Genomic DNA, 21,855 nt, shown 5'->3' with positions numbered 1-21,855 from the left:
GGTCCATTCTCTAGATCTGTGTCTTTATTCCTGTCCTGCCCCTAGGTTCATCACCCTTTGGCTACTTTCTAAATAAAATGTTTATAATGAAAATATTTATAATGAAATACCATAAATGAAATATTTATAATGAATTACTCAAATCGAGTCATATGATAAATACCTATCACCACAAGTATGATAGCTCAAATTTTAATAAAAACTTCAATGTATTACACTTGTTTTGATTAATTCTTTTAAGTAGAACAATACAGATAGGCAGAAGCTCCCTCTCCATCTCAGTCTGTTTCTCTCCCTCCACTCTAGTGACCACTATCCTCAGAATGGTGTATATCATTATTCCCATGCACGTTCTTATACGTGTACCCATAGCAATACGTTTTCTTTTGCACGTTTAGACATGTAAATTAAACGGAATCATTCATACCTATCATTTTGCACCTTTCTTCTCTCTCAAAATTATACTGTTGAGACTTATTCAATTAACAAATCTATAGTTAATTTTCACTGCTCTTGTGTGACACCCAAAATTTATCCTTTCCCTCACTGAGGGAGTTAGGTTGTTTCTACTTTACTGCTCTTATAGAGCAGCATTGAGCACCATGTGAGTTAAGTTGTTTCTACTTTACTGCTCTTATAGAGCAGCATTAAACACCATGTGCAAGAGAGTCACCAAATAGATCCCCAGAAGTGAATTTGCTGGGAACTTTTCAACTTTATTATCTGTTGCCAAATTGCTCTCTGAAATGACTGCACCAGTTTATACTCCCATCAGCAGTATATGTAATGTGGACATCACAGTGTACTCACTCTGCGAAGTCTGAACTGAGAGAGGCTAGCAGAGGCAGCTTGGTGGAGGTAGAGGGTAGGGGAGAAGCAGAAAATGATTGCTGCTAGGGGATCAGCCTGCATGCCCAGAATTTGTCAGCACAAAGGATACGCATGGAACAAATGTGGGCCACTATAAGACAGCCAGTATGGAATCATCTTAGATCCTGTCTAAAAGGCCTGGGTGGAAAGACAAACAGACTTCAGCACAAAGAGCTTGAATTCCTAGGGACTGAAAAAGGAGAACTGCATTTGCTTTGCCAAAGGAACTAAAGATGAGTATTTCACTGGTGATGGAGTTGTAAAGGAACTCAGGAGAATGCCAACAAGAATCAGCTTTAAACATCTGACAGAACTAAAAAACAAAAAACATCTGACAGGGTCACACAGTATTGATCATCTACCACCACAGCACTAACAGATAAGAACTTTCCTGCTCCCATTTACTCTCCTCCCTTCTGCTAGGTAGGGGAGGGGAAGGTAGGGTCTAGAAAGAAGACTAGGTGAAGAAAGAAAAGAAGCCCACCATATCACCCTCCCCAAACTCCAGCTTCCTGCTGGCAATAAGCCAGATCTGAATGAGGGGAGAAGCCTCAACTGTAAATGAAGTTTGGAATTTTGACTGAAAACATTAATTGCTGAAATGACACAATTCTATAGTAGGAATTTTTAAAGCCTAAGAATGACCAGAAAAGTCACGACCCTATCCTCTATCTGAATTTTCATATAAAGACAGGAGAAGAACTGGACCCAATGAATAAATGTAAATAGACAGTGGGAGAAAAAAAACAAAGTTGCTTCCTAGTTATATTACAAAGTCATGCTTGTTCAGTACATCAATCATTCCTCCAGGGTGGCTTTAACCTACTCTGTAGAAAGCTTCCCATCAACATATGTAATTTGTTTTAAAATTCTGGCTAAGCCATATATAATTTAAAGATAACCCCCCCCCAAATCTGTAATGCTTCCAAAGCCAAATAACGTTAATTTGGAAATTCCATGCTCTTCTGGGTAGGTATTGAAGCAGCAGTACTATTTCCTATAATTAGCTGGAATGACTAAGTATTCATGTAAATAGCTTTCACCAGTAGTCAAGCACTTGTAATAGGCAAGTAGAAAAAAATCCTTATATTTCACCCATCAAAATACAACAAATAACTATAGAATGAAGAAGACAAATATTCTTATTTAATATGAATGTTCTACTTAGAACCAAGAGCATCACTCATTTCCAGAGATAACTTAAATATACTATTTTATATCATTAAGTAGTGTTTGGTATATATGAACATTAGTTTTACAGCAGTAGAGGTACATAAGATTAAATATGTTATTTTTCCTAATGTTGTACTTTCTAATAGAAATTGAGTAACACAAATCCTTCAAAAATATCTACTTTCAGAGTCCAGGATGAAAAAACTCACAAGCAGAAAAGTCAGCCAGAGAAAGCATACACCTCATTTGAAAGGCACTGTGTTTTATTGAAATTACTTTTCCATGTTGTATACAAAGTGAACTTTTAAATTAAATCCAAGTACACCTTTACAGTAATTCTAGAGTTGAAAGGCACAGTGCGAGTATAAATTACTACAAATCAACAAAATTGAAAATGATTTTAAAAATTTTGGGCACAAAAATTTTTCTTTAAGTAAAAATAAATTCAGAGCACTACACCATCACCAGAATACACAGTTTGACACAATTCTTTCACATTCATCTTCAAGCTGGATCAATACCATTATTATTATTTTATTATATTGTTATTATTAACCATAATATTGTGGAATGTTCAGCATTTATGTTTGGTAACCAGACATATATGATCTGTATAACCACACTTAGAATTGAATTCGTTCAGAAGAGTTGGTGAGTTTGGTATACTTTAACCTGGAGAGACTGAGATGGTAACATAAGACGTGATGGAGGAAGTCTCTAATGCCAAACTTAGTAAAGATCAACTAACACTTTAGACAAAAATCTAAACAAAGGAGATCTGTGGATGCTTTCAAACTATGACATGTAAAATAGCAAATTGGATAGATTTTCTTACTAACTAGATGCTCACAATTTCAAATCAAGAAATTACTAGCCACTCTAAAAATAGAATTAGGGAAGAAATGTGATTTTAGACCAGTCTTCCATTTCAACAGTTTTCACCAAAAAGAAAATATGAAATAATTTAATATATTCCAATTTCTGTGAAACACAAACAAGGAAGAAATCTGTTGAAAACATGGAGCACATTCTTATTTCTAATTTAAAATCTCCTTTTAGGTTTTATAAGCTTTGAAAAGCAAGTACAGCTTTAAAGCATCATAGTGAGTAATTATAGATGAATAATAATGCAGTCTATATCTTAGGAGGCATCTGTAGGCATTTTAATTGGAAAAAACCATTCTGAGATAATGCTAGTAGCAGTGTAGAAAAATGAAGTTAAAAAAAATTCGAAGTGTAGGGAATCCTCCTATCCTTTCTGGATTTTATTTTAATCATCTCCTCCACAGAGAATGAGCAATACCTTCCTGTAGTCTCCAGATGTATCACCCTGGGGACAAGGAAAGCACAGTTACAATCAGATAAATGGGTTTTAAAATAGAATACACAGCTCAAAGCCATCTAGGTTAACTTTTTCAGTCTTGCCGGGATCTTTCTTAGAGAGGTTTTTTTTTTTTTTAAATGACATTTGTTATTTTTTATTATAAAAAGAACACCTGTTCAATGTAGAAAATAGACATAAAAGAATATAAAAACATCATCTATAATTCTAACATCTAGAGATTACTCTGCCTAACATTTTGGTTTTTGCATATCCTTCCAGACGTTTTTCTATGGATATAGATTCCTACATGATGGGATTGTAGTATTCTTCCATATTCTACTTTTTTAAACTTCTATGCCTATTTCCCTATTTTAATTTATTAAGTACTCTTCCACAACATCATTCCTTAATGGTTACAGAGTATTCTATTGTACATAGGTAAAATAATTTATTTGATTACCCCCCATTGGATATTTATGTTTTTTTCCAATTTTTCACTATTATAAACACTGCTGCAATAAACATACTATAAATTTTTGTGCATTTTTAAATGGTGTATTCAGGATAAATTTTCATAAAATGGGAATTACCAGATTAATGATCATGTATTTTCTTTGAATATGGGTTGCAAAATAGCCTTCCAGAAAGGTGCTATAATTTTTACATAGAATTTTTCATGGCCTAAATAATAGATCAATTTTTGCTAGTGCTTCATGGGCACTAGAAAAGATGGGATGGGATTCAAAGTTTAATGTATATCCATTAAAATCAATCTTAATACACCCTTGTTTATACTTTGTCTCATTGATCTGCCAAAAGAGAAGGATGTGTTAAAGTCTATCTAGCATAGTATTTCCATCAATGTCTTCTTTTGGAGCCTCAAGTTTCTTATTTATATATTTGAATGCAATACTATTTGGCAACTAACGTTTTATGGTAATTTAATCTTTGTTGTAAATTGTTGCTTTTATCAATATAAAGTGATCTATTACTTTGTCCTATTTAATGCTTTTTCCCCTTAAATTCTTCTTTTTACTTATAGTATAATCCCTGCTTTCTTTTTGTCAAATGTTCTTTTCCCTGGCCTTTTCTTTTTAAAGCTTCTTACATATCACTGTATTTCAATTGTTCCTTATAAACAGCATGGAGTAGGATTTTATATTTTTACCTAACCTGAGAGTTTATTTATTATCATAACTTACATTTGTAACCTTACTCCTGTCTTTTTTCTATTATTTACATATTTTCTATTTCTATTCTGTTTCTTTTGACAATTTTTATTGAATGGGCAATGTATTCTTTATTTTAATTTTTTTCCAGTGTTGTGTGAGTGTATGTATACACATATCAACGTATTTATATATATACAAACATATAATGTAAATGTATTTATTGTGCTGTTTCCCCAGTCAATCAATATTTTTTACCCCATCATTTTAGTGTCTGTATAGTATTCCACTGGATAGATTTCCCATAATTTGAGTCATTCCCTATTGGTTAATAAAAATTAAAATAATGTGTAATAAACTCTGTAACCACTAAGCAAGAACTTCCTATTCCCCTTATCCTCCAGCCCCTGGTAAACTCTAATCTACCTTCTGTCTCTATGAATTTACCTAGTCTAAATATTTCATGTAAGTAGAATCATATACAATATTTGTCCTTTTGTGCCTGGTTTATGTCACTTAGCATGTTTCCAAAGTTCATCCATGTATCGGAAACTTCATTCACATTATGTGTGTATATATCACGTTTTGTTTATCCATTCACCTGTTCATGGACCCTTAGGTTGTTTCCACCTTTTGGCTATTATAAATAATGTTCACCTTGGTGTCCAAATACCTGTTTAAGTCCCCTTTTTCATTTCTTTTGAGTATATACCTGGAAGTGGAATTGCGGGGTAACATGGTAATTCTATGTTTAAATTTTTGAGGAAGCGCCAAACTGTTTTCCACAACAGCTGCACCATTTTACCTTCACACCAGCAATACACAAGGTTCTAATTTCTCCACATCCTCTCCTACATTTGTTATTTTCCATGTTTTAAAAATTATAGCCATCTTAGTAGGTACGACGTGGTATTTCACTGTGGTTTTCATAATGATGTTGAACAGCTTTTCACGTGCTTATTGCCCATATCTCCCTTGGAGAAATGACGATATTTAAATCCCTTGTCATTTTTTAATTGGGTTGTTTGTCTTTTTGTTATTGAGTTTTAGGAGTTCTTTATATATTCTGGATAGTAAACCCTTACTAGATATTATTTTCTCCCATTCTGTGGATTAGTGCACTTTTATCTTATTATTTTGCCTAAAGATATTCTTAAATATATAATAACTAAGTAAGAGGTATAGTTTATTTTTTAAACATTTATTGGCAAGTTGCCTCCCCGGAAAGTTAGCCTAGTTTATAGTGCTTCCATAAGAGACGGTGAGATTTTCCCAAGCCTTTTTCAATGCTGGTTATGACCTCTTTAAACTTCGTTAAGGTATTAGGTGAAAAATGATGATTTGCTTTTATTTGCAATCCCTTGTATATTAGTGAGATTAAACATTGTACATATTTATTGTCCATTTGTGTCTCATCTTTCATGAAGCTCATGTTTTCTTTCTGTCCAGTTTTCTTTTTGGATTTTTCTCCTTGTTCTTAGTAATTTGTACAAGTTCCTCATATAGGGATATTAACCCTACATTATAAGTATATGTTACAAATATATTTTCCCATAGCTTCATTTATGGTCATCCTTGAATCTTAAAATTGTTTTGCTTACAGCTAGCTATATTTCAGCTCTGCAAAACACAGTGACCTCACAGACCGTACAGAAATAGAAACAAGTTCCTAAATGCCTTGTAGACATAGTCATAAACTCTGCAGCTCAAATCACCTAGTAGTTAAACCTCTCCAAGCTATGAGTAGGATCAGAATATTTCATTCACAGATCAAATCCTGATCTATGCTGGCAACACCAGCTTCTAGGGAAATGGGTTTGGCTTCACATTCCTGAGGCCCTTCTGGCTTCCTCAAGAAGCAAAGTCCCAGTAATGAGGGGTTTTGAGAGACGTGAATCATTTCGCATCACTCCCATGCCATGTTAGGACTCCTAGAAGTCTGGTGCCAGGTAAAGAATAGCAATCCAGGATGACTATCACGTTTTCCCATATTTTCAGCAGACCTCAGCTGGCCCTGGATGTGGTTCTGGATGACTGATTCAGTTGCTTCTCTTTTATTGTAAGCAGGTAGAAATGGAAATTGTGCTCTTAAAACCATTCATTAAAATATAATCTTTCTTGAGAGGTGGAGGGTGGCTCTGTCTCACCATGAGGACAAGGACACTGGCAGCAGAAGTTCTAGGAAGTACTCCTTGGCATAAGCCCTCCCAGAGTCCACCATTACCCCCACCAAAGAGCCCAGGTAGGTTCTTGTGTTGGGTCGCCTCAGGCCAAACAAGGAGGGAACCCAGCCCCACCCACCAACCGTCAAGCAGATTAAAGTTTTACTGAGCTCTGCCTACCAGAGCAATATCCAGCTCTACCCACCACCAGTCCTTCCCATCAGGAAACATGCACAAAACTCTTAGACAGCCTCATCCACCAGAGGGCAGACAGCAGAAGCAAGAAGAAATACAATCCTGCAGCCTGTGGAACAAAAACCACATTCACAGAAAGACAGACAAGATGAAAAGGCAGAGGGCTATGTACCAGATGAAGGAACAAGATAAAACCCCAGAAAAACAACTAAATGAAGTGGAGATAGGCAACCTTCCAGAAAAAGAATTCAGAATAATGATAGGGAAGATGATCCAGTACCTCAGAAAAAGAATGGAGGCAAAGATCGAAAAGATGCAAGAAATGTTTAACAGAGATCTAGAAGAATTAAAGAACAAACAAACAGAGATGAACAATACAATAGCTGAAATGAAAAATACACTAGAAGGAATCAATAGCAGAATAACTGAGGCAGAGGAACGGATAAGTGACCTGGAAGACAGAATGGTGGAATTCACTGCCACGGAACAGAATAAAGAAAAAAGAATGAAAAGAAATGAAGACAGCCTAAGAGAACTCTGGGACAACATTAAACACAACACATTCGCATCATAGTGGTCCCAGAAGAAGAGAGAGAGAAAGGACCTGAGAAAATATTTGAAGAGATTATAGTCGAACACTTCCCTAACATGGGAAAGGAAAGAGCCACCCAAGTCTAGGAAGCGCAGAGAGCCCCATACAGGATAAACCTAAGGAGAGGCACATAGTAATCAAACTGGCAAAAATTAAAGACAAAGAAAAATTATTGAAAGCAGCAAGGGAAAAATGACAAATAACATACAAGGGAACTCCCAAAAGGTTAACAGCTGATTTCTCAGCAAAAACCCTACAAGCTAGAAGGGAGTGGTATGGTATAATTAAAGTGATGAAAGGGAAGAACCTACAACCAAGATCACTCTACTCAGCAAGGATCTCATTCAGATTCGATGGAGAAATCAAAAGCTTTAAAGACAAGCAAAAGCTAAGAGAATTCAGCACCACCAAACCAGCTCTACAACAAATGCTAAAGGAACTTCTATAAGTGGGAAACACAAGAGAAGAAAAGGACCCACAAAAACATACCCAAAACAATTAAGAAAATGGTCATAGGAACATACATATCAATAATTACCTTAAATGTAAATGGATTCAATGCTCCAACCAATAAGACACAGGCTTGCTGAATGGATACAAAAACAAGACCCATCTATATGCTGTCTACAAGAGACCCACTTCAGACCTAGGGACACATACAGACTGAAAGTGAGGGGATGGGAAAAGATATTCCATGCAAATGGAAATCAAAGAAAGCTGGAGGAGCTATACACATATCAGATAAAATAGACTTTAAAATAAAGAATGTTACAAGAGACAAGGAAGGACACTACATAATGATCAAGGGATCAATCCAAGAAGAAGATTGCATAAATATATATGCACCCAACATAGGAGCACCTCAGTACATAAGGCAACTGCTAACAGCTATAAAAGAGGAGATCGACATTAACACAATAATAGTGGGGGACTTTAACACCTCACTTACACCAATGGACAGATCATGCAAAATGAAAATAAATAAGGAAACAGAAGCTTTAAATGACACAATAGACCAGATAGATTTAATTGATATTTATAGGACATTCCATCCAAGAACAGCAGATTACACTTTCTTCTCAAGTGTGCACGGAACATTCTCCAGGATAGATCACATCTTGGGTCACAAATCAAGCCTCAGTAAACTTAACAAAATTGAAATCATATCAAACATCTTTTCTGACCACAACGCTATGAGATTAGAAATGAATTACATGGAAAAAAACATAAAGAACACAAACACATGAAAGCTAAACAATACGTTACTAAATAACCAAGAAATCACTGAAGAAAACAAAGAAGAAATCAAAAAATACCTAGAGACAAATGACAATGAAAACATGACAATCCAAAACCTATGGGATGCAGCAAAAGCAGTTCTAAGAGGGAAGTTTATAGCTATACAAGCCTACCTCAAGAAACAAGAAAAATCTCAAATAAACAATCTAACTTTACACCTAAAGGAACTAGAGAAAGAAGAACAAACAAAACCCAAAGTTAGCAGAAGGAAAGAAATCATATAGATCAGAGCAGAAATAAATGAAACAGAAACAAAGAAAACAATAGCAAAGATCAATAAAACTAAAAGCTGGTTCTTTGAGAAGATAAATAAAATTGATAAACCATTAACCAGACTCATCAAGAAAAAGAGGGAGAGGACTCAAATCAATAAACTTAGAAATGAAAAAGAAGAAGTTACAATAACCACCGCAGAAATACAAAGCATCCTAAGAGACTACTATAAGTAACTCTATGCCAATAAAATGGACAACCTGGAAGAAATGGACAAATTCTTAGAAAGGTATAACCTTCCAAGACTGAACCAGGAAGAAATAGAAAACATGAACAGACCAATCACATGTAATGAAGTTGAAACTGTGATTAAAAATCTTCCAACAAACAAAAGTCCAGGACCCGATGGCTTCACAGGTGAATTCTATCAAACATTTAGAGAAGAGCTAACACGCATCCTTTTCAAACTCTTCCCAAAAATTGCAGAGGAAGGAACACTCCCAAACTCATTTTATGAGGCCACCATCACCCTGATACCAAAACCAAAGATACTACAAAAAAAGAAAATTACAGACCAATATCACCGATGAATATAGATGCAAAAATCCTCAACAAAATACTAGCAAACAGAATCCAACAACGCATTAAAAGGATCATACACCATGATCAAGTGGGATTTATCCAAAGGATGCAAGGATTCCTCAATATATGCAAATCAATCAATGTGATACACCATATTAACAAATTGAAGAATAAAAACCATATGATCATCTCAATAGATGCAGAAAAAGCTTTTGACAAAATTCATCACCCATTCATGATAAAATCTCTCCAGAAAGTGGGCATAGAGGGAACCTACCTCTACATTATAAAGGCCAGATATGACAAACCACAGCAAACATCATTCTCAATGGTGAAAAACTGAAACCATTTCCTCTAAGATGAGGAAAAAGACAAGGATGTCCACTCTCATCACTGTTATTTAACACAGTTTTGGAAGTCCTAGTCACAGCAATCAGAGAAAAAAAGAAATAAAAGGAATACAAATTGGAAAAGAAGAAGTAAAACAGTCACTGTTTGCAGATGACACGATACTATACATAGAGAATCCTAAAGATGCCACCAGAAAACTACTAGAGCTAAACAATGAACTTGGTAAAGTTGCAGGGTACAATATTAATGCACAGAAATCTCTTGCATTCCTATACACCAATGGTGAAAAATCTGAAGGAGAAATTAAGGAAACACTCCCATTCACCACTGCAAAAAGAATAAAATACCTAGGAATAAACCTACCTAGGGAGACAAAAGACCTGTATGCAGAAAACTATAAGACGCTGATGAAAGAAATTAAAGATGATACCAACAGATGGAGAGATATACCATGTCCTTGGATTGGAAGAATCCGTATTGTGAAAATGACTGTACTACCCAAAGCAATGTACAGATTCAATGCAATCTCTATCAAATTACCAATGGCATTTTTTACAGAAGTAGAACAAAAAATCTTAAAATTTGTATGGGGACCCAAAAGACCCCAAGTAACCAAAGTAGTCTCGGGGGAAAAAAACGGAGCTGGAGGTATCAGACTCCCCGACTTCAGACTATACTACAAACCTACAGTAATCAAGACAATATGGTACTGGCACAAAAACAGAAACATAGATCAGTGGAACAAGATAGAAAGCCCAGAGGTAAACCCAGACACCTATGGTCAACTAATCTATGACAAAGGAGGCAAGGATATACAATGGAGAAAAACAGTCTCTTCAATAAGTGGTGCTGGGAAAACTGGATAGCTACATGTAAAAGAATGAAATTAGAACACTCCTTAACACCATACACAAAAATAAACTCAAAATGGATTACAGACCTCAATGTAAGACCACACACTATAAAACTCTTAAAGGAAAACATAGGAAGAACACTCTTTGACATAAATCACAGCAAGATCTTTTTTCATCCACCTCCTAGAGTAATGGAAATAAAAACAAAAATAAACAAATGGGACCTAATGAAACTTAAAAGCTTTTGCACAGCAAAGGAAACCATAAACAAGACGAAAAGACAACCCTCAGAATGGGAGAAAATATTTGCAAACGAATCAATGGACTAATTTCCAAAATATATAAACAGCTCATGCAACTCAATATTAAAAAAACAGACAACCCAATCCAAAAATGGGCAGAAGACCTAAATAGACATTTCTCCAAAGAAGACATACAGATAGCTAAGAAGTACATGAAAAGCTGCTCAACATCACTAATTATTAGAGAAATGCAAATCAAAACTACAACGAGGTATCACCTGACACCAGTTAGAATGGGCATCACCAGAAAATCTACAAACAAGAAATGCTGGAGAGGGTGTGGAGAAAAGGGAACCCTCTTGCACTGCTGGTGGGAATGTAAATTGATACAGCCACTATAGAGAATAGTATGGAGATTCCTTAAAAAACTAAAAATAGAATTACCATATGACCCAGCAATCCCACTACTGGGCATGTACCCAGAGAAAACCATGATTCAGAAAGACACATGCACCCCAATGTTCATTGCAGCACTATTTACAATAGCCAGGTCATGGAAGCAACCTAAGTGCCCATTGACAGATGAATGGATAAAGAAGATGTGGTACATATATACAATGGAATATTACTCAGCCATTAAAAGGAACGAAATTGGGTCATTTGTAGAGACGTGGATGGATCTAGAGACTGTCATACAGAGTGAAGTAAGTCAGAAAGAGAAAAACAAATATCGTATATTAACGCATATATGTGGAACCTAGAAAAATGGTACAGATGGACCGGTTTGCAGGGCAGAAATTGAGACACGGATGTAGAGAACAAACGTATGGACCCCAAGGGGGAAAGCGGCGGGGCGTGTGGGGGTGGTGGTGGGACGAATTGGGAGATTGGGATTGACATGTATACACTAATGTGTATAAAACTGATGACTAATAAGAACCGCTGTATAAAAAAATAAATAAAATAAAATTCAAAAATTAAAAAAAAATATGGACACTCCAAAAAATATATATATATATATAATCTTTCTTTGTCTGGGGTCAACATGAAATAATTAACTCTATTTAGAAAGCAAACATTTCCAGCTTCTAACCAGGCAGAGATTTAAACATCTATGGGAAAGGAGAGAGACTGGAAATATCTGAATTAGAGTACCATCCTTAAATGGAATGATGTCTGCCAAGGAGAGGATAAAAAGTGTCTAAAAACCTAGGTCAGAACCCCCTCCTTTCATCAGCACTTTCCTCTGGGCCAAGGCAAGGCTGCTGTGACCCACCTTGATGAAGGAGTACAGAGACTTTCCGTAGAGCCTCTTGAAGTTTGCCCGGATGTCCAACATGTCGATCTCCACTCGAGAAACCATCACTCTGATAAGGGTGTTGTCATCAGTGCCCAAGCCCTAAGGAAGAAACAAGATCCCTGCATGCAAAGCTGAGCTAGTTTTCAGACAGTGCTCTGTTAGTCTATCAAGGTAAACTATGTATCAGTCTCCCGATGACATCCCTTGTACTCTAACCTTAGAGGCCTGTGGAGTCTGGTTCCTCACCACGGAGCTCAAGGGTTTCCCCAACTTATCTTTTCAACACTCAGTGTTCTGACCAGAGGAGATAGCTCTCTGCCCTTCTAGAGACATACCCTGTGTTCTCCAGCCCTCCTGCCTCACATACAGTGATCCACCCACCATGTCATCCTCCCTTCCCAGCTTTACCATCCTTCCTACCATGTAACACCCTCTGATGTAAAATTTCCTTTAAGGTCCTGCTCAAATATACCAATTTCTTTATATGTCCTTTTCTGATCCTCACCCCCAAACAAATATTTTTTTAAACACCCTTTCCTCTGTGTTCCTATAATATTTGGATCCTCAACTACCGTCTTACATTCTATTTTGTTCTTACTGGTGTTTTGCACATAGCTGCCTTCCTCTCAGAGCTAGAAGTTCTTTGAGACCAGGGATGGCATTTTGATCTCTCTTGCCCTTCCCATGGTTCTCAGCAAGGGTGCTTGCACGGAGTACAATGCATGGTTAGGAGCTGGGGCTCTGAAGTTGGACTGCCAGTGTTTGCATCCCTGCTCCATTCCTTTCCTCACTGAGGACCCTGGGCAAATTGCCTATCCTCTTTATGCCTCAGTTTTCTCATCCGTAAAATGGAAGCTGATAACAGTACCTGCCCCACAGAGCTGTTGTGGGGATAAAATTATACATATAAAGTATTAGGAAGTGTGATCACACATTATAAGTACTCAGTAAATATTACCTAGCATTGTTATTAGCAAGCACTCAGTGAAGTATTTGAAGAATTGAACTGAACAGCTCAAGCTGATTTTGCCTAATTTGCATGGGGGATATAAGTAAGCATATGAATGTGGACACAAGACCCTCAGAGCCATCCAGATGCTAACAATGAGGCCACTTACCTTCATAGATTTATAAAGCCTTTCAGCAAAATATGCAGATTTGTTCCTCATGCACTTTACTGTCAAGAGATAAAAAGAGAAATGAAAAGATTACAGATAAAATCTGCAAAACAAGCAGTGACAGTTGTTCCCATTGTTTCTACAAGGTGTGAAGTAGTATCTTTTGATTGCTTTGTGAAAAATTTAGCCAAACAATGTTCTATGAGCATAGGCTATGCTAAAAGCATTTTCACAGATGGAAAGTACCCTCAATTTATTGTCAAGTTCCTAGACAAATAATTAATAAAGGCCATTAAAGCAAAAGGCAGCATAAAATTTCAAAAAGATTATTGCTATCTGTACCATATGAAACAGTTATTAGTTCTAACCATTCACAGACTTGCAAGATGCAGCTAGTATAGGATTAACCTTTCCACGTGCTAAGACATAAAGGCACAGAGGATATAAAATAGATAAAGCCACATGGTACAATAACAATCAGGTTATATATAATATTTCTCGCTTAAAATTCTGGGTCACACGGGACTTCCCTGGTGGCACAGTGGTTAAGAATCCACCTGCCAATGCAGGAGACACGGGTTCAAGCCCTGGTCCAGGAAGATCCCACATGCTGCGGAGCAACTAAGCCTGTGTGCCACAACTACTGAGCCTGTGCTCTACAGCCTGCAAGCCACAACTAGTGAGCCCGCATTCCACAATTACTGAAGCCCACACACCTAGAGCCCATGCTCTGCAACAAGAGAAGCCACCGCAATGAGAAGCCCGCACACCGCAACCAAGAGTAGCCCCTGCTCGACTCAAGTAGAGAAAGCCCGTGCACAGCAACCAAGACCCAGTGCAACCCAAAATAAACTAATTAAAAAAAAAAATTTCTGGATCACACGTCATGAATGATTTAAACAATTTTTTTATCCCTGAAAAAAAATTTCTACAACCCATGACAACAAATTGATAATAAGGAGGAAAGTCTATAAATATTTGTTTCTCCACTCACCACCCCCTACCAGCTTACCTATGGCCAGCAGAGCATCTTCGAAGCTACCAGATGTTTCAGATTGAATACTCTGTTCAATATCCTTCTGTGATATCCTTTTATATTCATCGAACACTACAAACAATAACAAAATGAAATTATAAATAATAAAAAAAGAATAGAGGAAACTAAACTGTACAGAGAGAATGAGCATCTTTTAACTAGACTATACTATTATTCTTTGGCATATTTCAAGGGGAAACTAATTAGCAATGTGGGTGAGAACCAGGATGCATATGGCAAGTGGAATGGAAGAGAGGAGAGGAGGAAGGAATATTGTGAATCTTGGAGGACATCAGGCAAGTCATTTCCCTTATGTGGGACCCTGTTTTCACTACATAAAGTGGAGATAACCTCTGGAGAGATTTGCTTTTTTTCTCCTTGTTTCCTTAATAAGCTTGGCAATCACCTGTATGTTCATCTTCCTTTCAGCACGTCAAAACTAGAGCAATTCCTGTTTACAAGAGCCAAGACATGGAAGCGACCTAAATGTCCATCGACAGGTGAATGGATAAAGAAGATGTGGTGTGTGTACACACACACACACACACACACACACACACACACACACACACACACACTGGAGTATTACTCAGCCACAAAAAAGAATGAAATAATGCCATTTGCAGCAACATGGATGGACCTAGAGGTTATCATACTAAGTGAAGTAAGTCAGGCAGAGAATGACAAATTTTACATGATATCACATGTGGAATCTAAAAAATGATAAAAATGAACTTACACAACAGATACAGACTCAAAGACATAGAAAACAAACTTATAGTTACCAAAGGGGAAAGGTGGGGGAGGGAAAAATTAGGAGTTTGGGATTAGCAGATACAAACTATTATATATATGATAGATAAACAACAAGGTCCTACTCTATAACACAGGGAACTATATTCAATATCTTGTAATAACCGATAATGGAAAAGAACCTGAAAAAGAATATATATATGTATATATATATATATACATATAACTGAATCACTTTGCTGTACACCAGAAACAAACACAACATTGTTAATCAGCTATACGTCAATTTAAAAAATAACTAGAGCAATTCAACCTTTTCAAAACTTGGTCACATTTGGTAACAGTTGCTTGCATCTTTTAACAGACTTTAACATAATTAAAATTTCTCCCCTTTTCTACCAAGTATTTTTGAATATTATGAACATATTTTTCTCTCTTGCTGCCTCCTTCTGGAGGCTTCTTAGAGTGGATATATGCTGTTTATCTTCTTAACACTGCCTTCTTTGGGATGCTACTCCACCCCCATCAGAGTGATTCTCACAGGGCTGTCAATCCAGGAACACCCCTGCCCCCCAACATACATGACAAGCTCTAACAAACGAGTGAGCAGTTCATCCAACCAGGGCCAATCAGTCTTACCCTCCTGGGAATTTTTTAACTGAGCAGATATGATGAGGATGGCCAAAAGCACTGAGTCATCTTTAACTTCAGAGAACATAAGAATCACCTGGGAAACCTGTTAAACTCCTTGCGTGTCACTCTCAGAAATCCTAAGTTAGCCAGTCTGAAGTAGGGGTCCAAGAATCAGCATTTTTAATGGAGACGAGATTTTAGGAAACTCTGCCTTAGAAATAAATCCATGACTCCCTTCTACTGAGATCCTCAGAACTGCCTTGATTTCTAGTCTTTCTGGAGCTGTTCAGCTCTCCCTTCAATTCAATGGACCTCTAGTATTTTCCATTTTCCCTCTTGTGCCCTTCTACATGATTTTCTCTTTTCCTATGTAATTATTCAGTGCCTATTTCTTGGAATTAAAAAATCTAATTGACACATTTTCTAAGACTCAGTGTTCTCCACTGTAAAATGGGGAAAATAATGGCTGCTTCACTGGGATGCTGTAATGAACAATGCTTATAATATGCTTAGCACTGCACCTAGAAGATAATTAACAAAATCTTAGTTATTATGAATCCTCACTATTATTGTTGGTTGGTAAGAAAATTATGATGTTTTCTTTATTCAAATAATGCTGAAAAGATTTTCTTCCAGTGGCTTACAAGCAAATGTTTCATAACTGCCCAACTATTGACTTATGCCTGCAAGCGAAAATTGTTACAAATATATTTGCATTAAATCGGCTTCTGAGGACCTGCAGTTCTTGGAAAATAACACCAGGGAGAGATTTGCCTTACTAGTAATCAGGCAAGGGAAGGCAAAAAAAAAAAGGATCTGAGTCAGAAGTTCGTGCATCTGATGACTGCCCATGACATTTATTAACTGGAGTAATCACCTACTGTCACTGTGGAATATCTGAAATAATTGCAACTTCCAAATGTGTTGTAATTTTCAATTTTTTTCACATTTTCAATTTAGCAAACTCATTCGTCTCAAATTTCCCACAGGTTTTATAAATTGTGAGTGATTATAAGGGCATGATGAGTTTATAAAATTGGGATATAGCATAAAGACCTCAAAAGCTTATATAAAAGATGAAATATTTTATTAAACCTTTATTGCTGTTTACAAGAAGAAAATAAACCTGACAATAAATATTCTACAATCGTATAGTACCTTTTTCCCAAAGAAGTTAAAATCACATTACAAAGACTAGCATTATCAGAAGCAAATTAGAAACTTTACACACAGGAAATAAAATCTGAAATCATCCACTATTCATCTTATGCAACATACCCCCTAAAAAAGTCACTTCTATTAGTTTTTGTTTTTTTTTTTTCGATACGCGGGCGTCTCACTGTTGCGGCCTCTCCCGTTGCAGAGCACAGGCTCCGGACGCGCAGGCTCGGCGGCCATGGCTCACGGGCCCAGCCGCTCCGTGGCATGCGGGATCTTCCCGGACCGGGGCATGAACCCGTGTCCCCTGCATTGGCAAGCGGACTCCCAACCACTGCGCCACCAGGGAAGCCCTCTATTAGCTTTTACAACTTGGATGTTAAATTGGACTAAATGTCAACCAACATTTCTATTTTATTGCTTGCTGATGTACTGAAGATTTTGTCTTATGTAACTAAATTTAAATGGAGCTGCTTTAGAAAAAGGACTGACTATGGAGGTCAGTTTCCTAGCAACAGGAATTCCAAACTTCTATGAATATATCTGCTAATTATTCATAATTAATCTTTCAGCAATTGGCCCTCATGCACATTGTTGCACCCATAAATTTCCAAGGTAAGACATCTAAGACAGTTCAGTAAAATTAGATCTTTGTACCAAGTAAAGGGAAAAAGGTTATCAATTACAGGTGATATAGTTTTCACTATCTTTCAAATAGTTTCTTTAGACAATGAGGTAAGTGCCTTACCATGCAACAGATGATTTTGATTCCGGGAACAGAGAATAGTTAGAAATTTCACCTCATCTGTCCCCCATTTCTTCTCTCCAGCCTCATACAGGTCCTGAAGCCAAACAAAGTACAAGTTTAAAACACAATGGAGCAGGTGCCAGGACATATGTAAATATTTCCAGAACTTCAGAGAGCAGAGTTAGCTTAGTTTTATTTTGTTGATGATGGCGGTGGAAGTGGTGTTGGCAGTGAGTGGAAATGACTCAGGATTTTTCCTTAGGTATAAAACTAATGGGACTCTATAATATCTCCCTGAGAGTCAGGGCAAACACCAGCAGCTCCCTACATGCAGACTACATGTTTCTGTCTCAAGATCCGAAAGGAATGCCCTAGACTTGGGCTGTCCTATACAGTAGCCACTAACTACATGTGGCTATTTGAATTTTAATTAATTAAATAAAATTAAAAATTCAACTCCCCAGTCATACTGGCCACATTTCAAGTGCTCAGTGGCTACTTGTGGCTAGTGGCTACCCATACTAGACAGTGCAGATGTAGAACATTTTCAACATCACAGAAAAGTCTATTGGACAACACCACTCTGGAATGATCTGTGATTTGCTTGAGACTACAGAAGGTCTCACAGTAGAACCAGGACCCCATTAGTAATTGCTTATATTCCAACCTGGTAGAAATATAAGAAATTGATTCTGGTTACTTTAACTATATTATTACTTTTTTTTTTTTTTTTTGGTTGTGCTGTGAAGCTTGCGGGGTCTTAGTTCCCCGACAAGGGATTAAACCCACTCCCTAAGCAGTGAAAGCACGGAGTCCTAACCACTGGACCGCCAGGGAATTCCCTTTAACTATACAGTATTATCGATAAATCAAAACTACTGTTCATAACACCTCACACCCGTTACAATGGCTGCTATTTAAAAGAAACAAACAGGGCTTCCCTGGTGGTGCAGTGGTTGAGAGTCCGCCTGGCAATGCGGGGGACGCGGGTTCGTGCCCCAGTCCGGGAGGATCCCACATGCCGTGGAGTGGCTGGGCCCGTGAGCCGTGGCTGCTGGGCCTGCGCGTCCGGAGCCTGTGCTCCGCAGTGGGGGAGGCCACAGCAGTGAGAGGCCCGCATACCGCAAAAAAAAAAAAAAAAGAAACAAACAGAAAATAACAAGTGTTAATGAGTATGTGGAGAAATTGGAACCCTTGTGTTATGTTGGTGAGAATGTAAAATGATGCAGCTACTATAGAAGACAGGATGGCTTTTCCTCAAAAAAAGTAAAATGAAATTACCATATGATCTGGCAATGCTACTTCTTGGTATATCTCCAAAAGAACTGAAGTTAGGATTTTAAAGAGTTATTTGTATACCCATATTCAAAGCAGCATTATTCACCATAGCCAAAAGGTGGAAGCAACCCAAATGTCCATCGACACATGAATGGATTAATAATATGTGGTATATGCACACACGATAGAATACAAGGCAGCCTCACAAAGGAAGGAAATTCTGACACATGCTACAGCAGAGATGAGGCTTGAGGACATGATGCTAAGTGAAATAAATCAGTCACAAGAAGACAAATACTGCATAATTCTACTTATATGAGGTACCTAGATGCATCAAAATCATGGAGCCCAAAAGTAGAATGATGGTTGCCAGTGACTGGGGCGAGGGGGAAATGAGTTGTCTAACAGGCATAGCATTTCAGTTGTGCAAGTTCAGAAAACGTTCTGAAGATTGGCTGCACAGCAATGTACATATATTTAACACTACTGAACTGTATGCTTAAAAATGGTTAAGATGGTAAATTTTGTATGCATTTTATTAAAAAAATTTTTTTAAACCCTACTGTTCATTTATAATCAGCAGCTGGCTTGTTCATTTTCTCAAAATTCCCTACCTTGATACATTTTGTCATTCCTTGGGCTTACCTCCATCTACTCAGCTGTTTCTTCACTTCCTTCTCTAATTCCCACACTATGAAAGAGTCAGTTCATAGGACCGTGGAATTTTAAAGCTGGGAGGGCACAAAAGGTTCATCTAATTCAGTGTTTTTCAAACTTGAATCTCAGCAGGCTTGTGACTGCTTCAATCACTAAAGCGTGGTGGCAGTGACACTGATTTCTGAGGCTAGGTCATAAAGGTCAGGCAGCTTTGGTTCTCGTGGAGTGCTGCCTTTCCAGATGGTCCCTCTTGAAATGCAGCCACCATGCTCTGGGAAGCCCACGCTACCTGGAAAGGCCAGGTAAGAGATCCTTTCGAAGCCCCAGATGAGCCCAGCCTTTGAGTCACTGCAACCCAGACACCAGACACATGAGTGATGGAGCCTCCAACCCCAGCCATTTGAGTCCCCTCCAGCTACTCAAGTCTTCCCAGCTAAGACCTCTGACATTGCAGAGTGGAGACAAGCCATCTCGCCTGTGCCTTGTATGGATTATTGACCCACAGAATCCATGGTCATACTAAAATGGTAGCTGTTTTATGTCACTGAGTTTGAGGTGGTTTGTTATACAGCAATAGTAACTAGAACATGTGGGCAAGGAACGAACTTTCAATCTGTCACAGAATGATACTTTTGTAAAATACCATAAGAATGAACTTGAGTAAAGTTTTAGTAATGGGTAGAAGACGGTATATTTTTGTGTTAATTAAAAAAAAATAACTAGTGAGGTTGGTCATCTTTTGGTGTATTTGCCATTTCTATTTTTCCTTTTTTTGAGTTGCCTGTTAATATACATGAACCATTTTTTTTTGAGAAATGGGGCATTCTTATTCATAGTATCAAAACTGTAGTTTACTTATGTACTTTATATATTAAGCTTATTATACATTAGGTGAAATTTCTTCCCATTCTATCATTTGTTTGTGGTATTGTTTGCTAAGACAGTGCATTTTTTTTTTTATCCAAACTATCAACCTTTTTCCTTTATGGTTTCTGCCTTAAAAGAAAATGCATACAAAATCCTTTCCCAGCTCCAGATTTAAAAAAGAATATTTAACTATACTTTTTTATAGTACCTTTATGGCTTGCTTTATTTATGTTAAAAATTTCAATCTATTTGGAGTTTATTATGATGTCAGGTGAAAGCTGGGATCTAACTTCATTGTTTCCCAATTGGTTAGCCAATTGTCCCAACTCCACTAAGTAATCTGTGTTTTCTTCACTGACTTGAAATGCATCTATTCTGTATGTATTCCTGAATATTCTCCATAGGCTTGGTTCTGCTCTTAGACTTTCTAATCATTCCATTGACTTCTCCCTATTCTTACACCAGGACCAGATGCTTTAATTTATTTGTACATTATATAGTTAAATATATTTTAGGGCAAATTTGTCCACACCCTTCTTGTTGAGATTCTAATCTCCACAGTGTTTCCTCTATATTCTTCCTCTTCTCTGATTGCTTTGTCCTTTTCTTCTGAACTCTGGAGATTTTTTAGTACTGCCTTCCACAATGATTGTTTTCTGCAATGTCATTTCTGATCATTTCTGCTTCTAATAAACATTTAGATTCTGTCTTTCCTTGTTCCTAAGAACACCTCTCCTTCACTCATGTAGCGCTCTCTTTATCTCTGCTTGCCCTTCATCCAGCTCCATTTTCATCTCCATTATTTTCTCATTGCATCTTTTTTTTTTTTGGCTCTTGTTTAATTAAAATCTGTCGCTCTCTCATTTGTGTCAGGATCCAAAGCGATCTGAAATCTGTCTCTTCCATACAGTGAGCCCATGTTTGCCTCCCTTTGTGGGCCAGTTTGTTCACAGACCACAAAGTGTTTGAGTTGGGATTTGTTGATGTTCATGCTCTTTGATCTTGAAATGATGAACAGTATATCCAGACCTGGTTTTTCCCCCAGAACAAGGTGAAGTGGATTCTTCTTTGAGCCCCTCACTTTTCATTTGGATGAATTTCGAACAGGAGGACATGCTGCTGGTCCAGTGGAGGCACCTGAGACACAGCCCAAGTCTTCCCTGAGGAGTTTCCCCATTTGCAGGAAGCCGCTGTGTCTATTTCTAGTGGGGGCAGGGCATGTGTATGTGTATATGTGTGTGTGTGTGTGTGTGTGTGTGTGTTAGCATCTTTTCTGGGGCA

General features: G+C 37.4%; 1 protein-coding gene across 4 annotated transcripts in view; it reads right to left on the bottom strand.

The window, feature by feature from the left end:
• Positions 1-2,285: 2,285 nt before the first annotated feature.
• ANXA4 (annexin A4) overlaps positions 2,286-21,855 on the bottom strand; it is a 73,689-nt gene continuing 54,119 nt past the window's right edge. For all 4 annotated transcript variants that reach the window (XM_032652911.1, XM_032652912.1, XM_032652915.1 and 1 more), the window contains 5 exons: positions 17,773-17,866; positions 14,457-14,552; positions 13,445-13,503; positions 12,303-12,425; positions 2,286-3,373 (listed from right to left, as the gene is read on the bottom strand). In XM_032652911.1, coding sequence (XP_032508802.1) covers positions 3,314-3,373; positions 12,303-12,425; positions 13,445-13,503; positions 14,457-14,552; positions 17,773-17,866 — 432 coding nt within the window. In that variant the 3' untranslated portion in view covers positions 2,286-3,313. The remainder of the gene's footprint in view (positions 3,374-12,302; positions 12,426-13,444; positions 13,504-14,456; positions 14,553-17,772; positions 17,867-21,855) is intronic.

Source organism: Phocoena sinus, chromosome 13 (genome assembly GCF_008692025.1).
Source record: "Phocoena sinus isolate mPhoSin1 chromosome 13, mPhoSin1.pri, whole genome shotgun sequence".
NCBI lineage: Eukaryota > Metazoa > Chordata > Mammalia > Artiodactyla > Phocoenidae > Phocoena > Phocoena sinus.
This window is presented reverse-complemented; position numbering and strand designations above follow the sequence as displayed.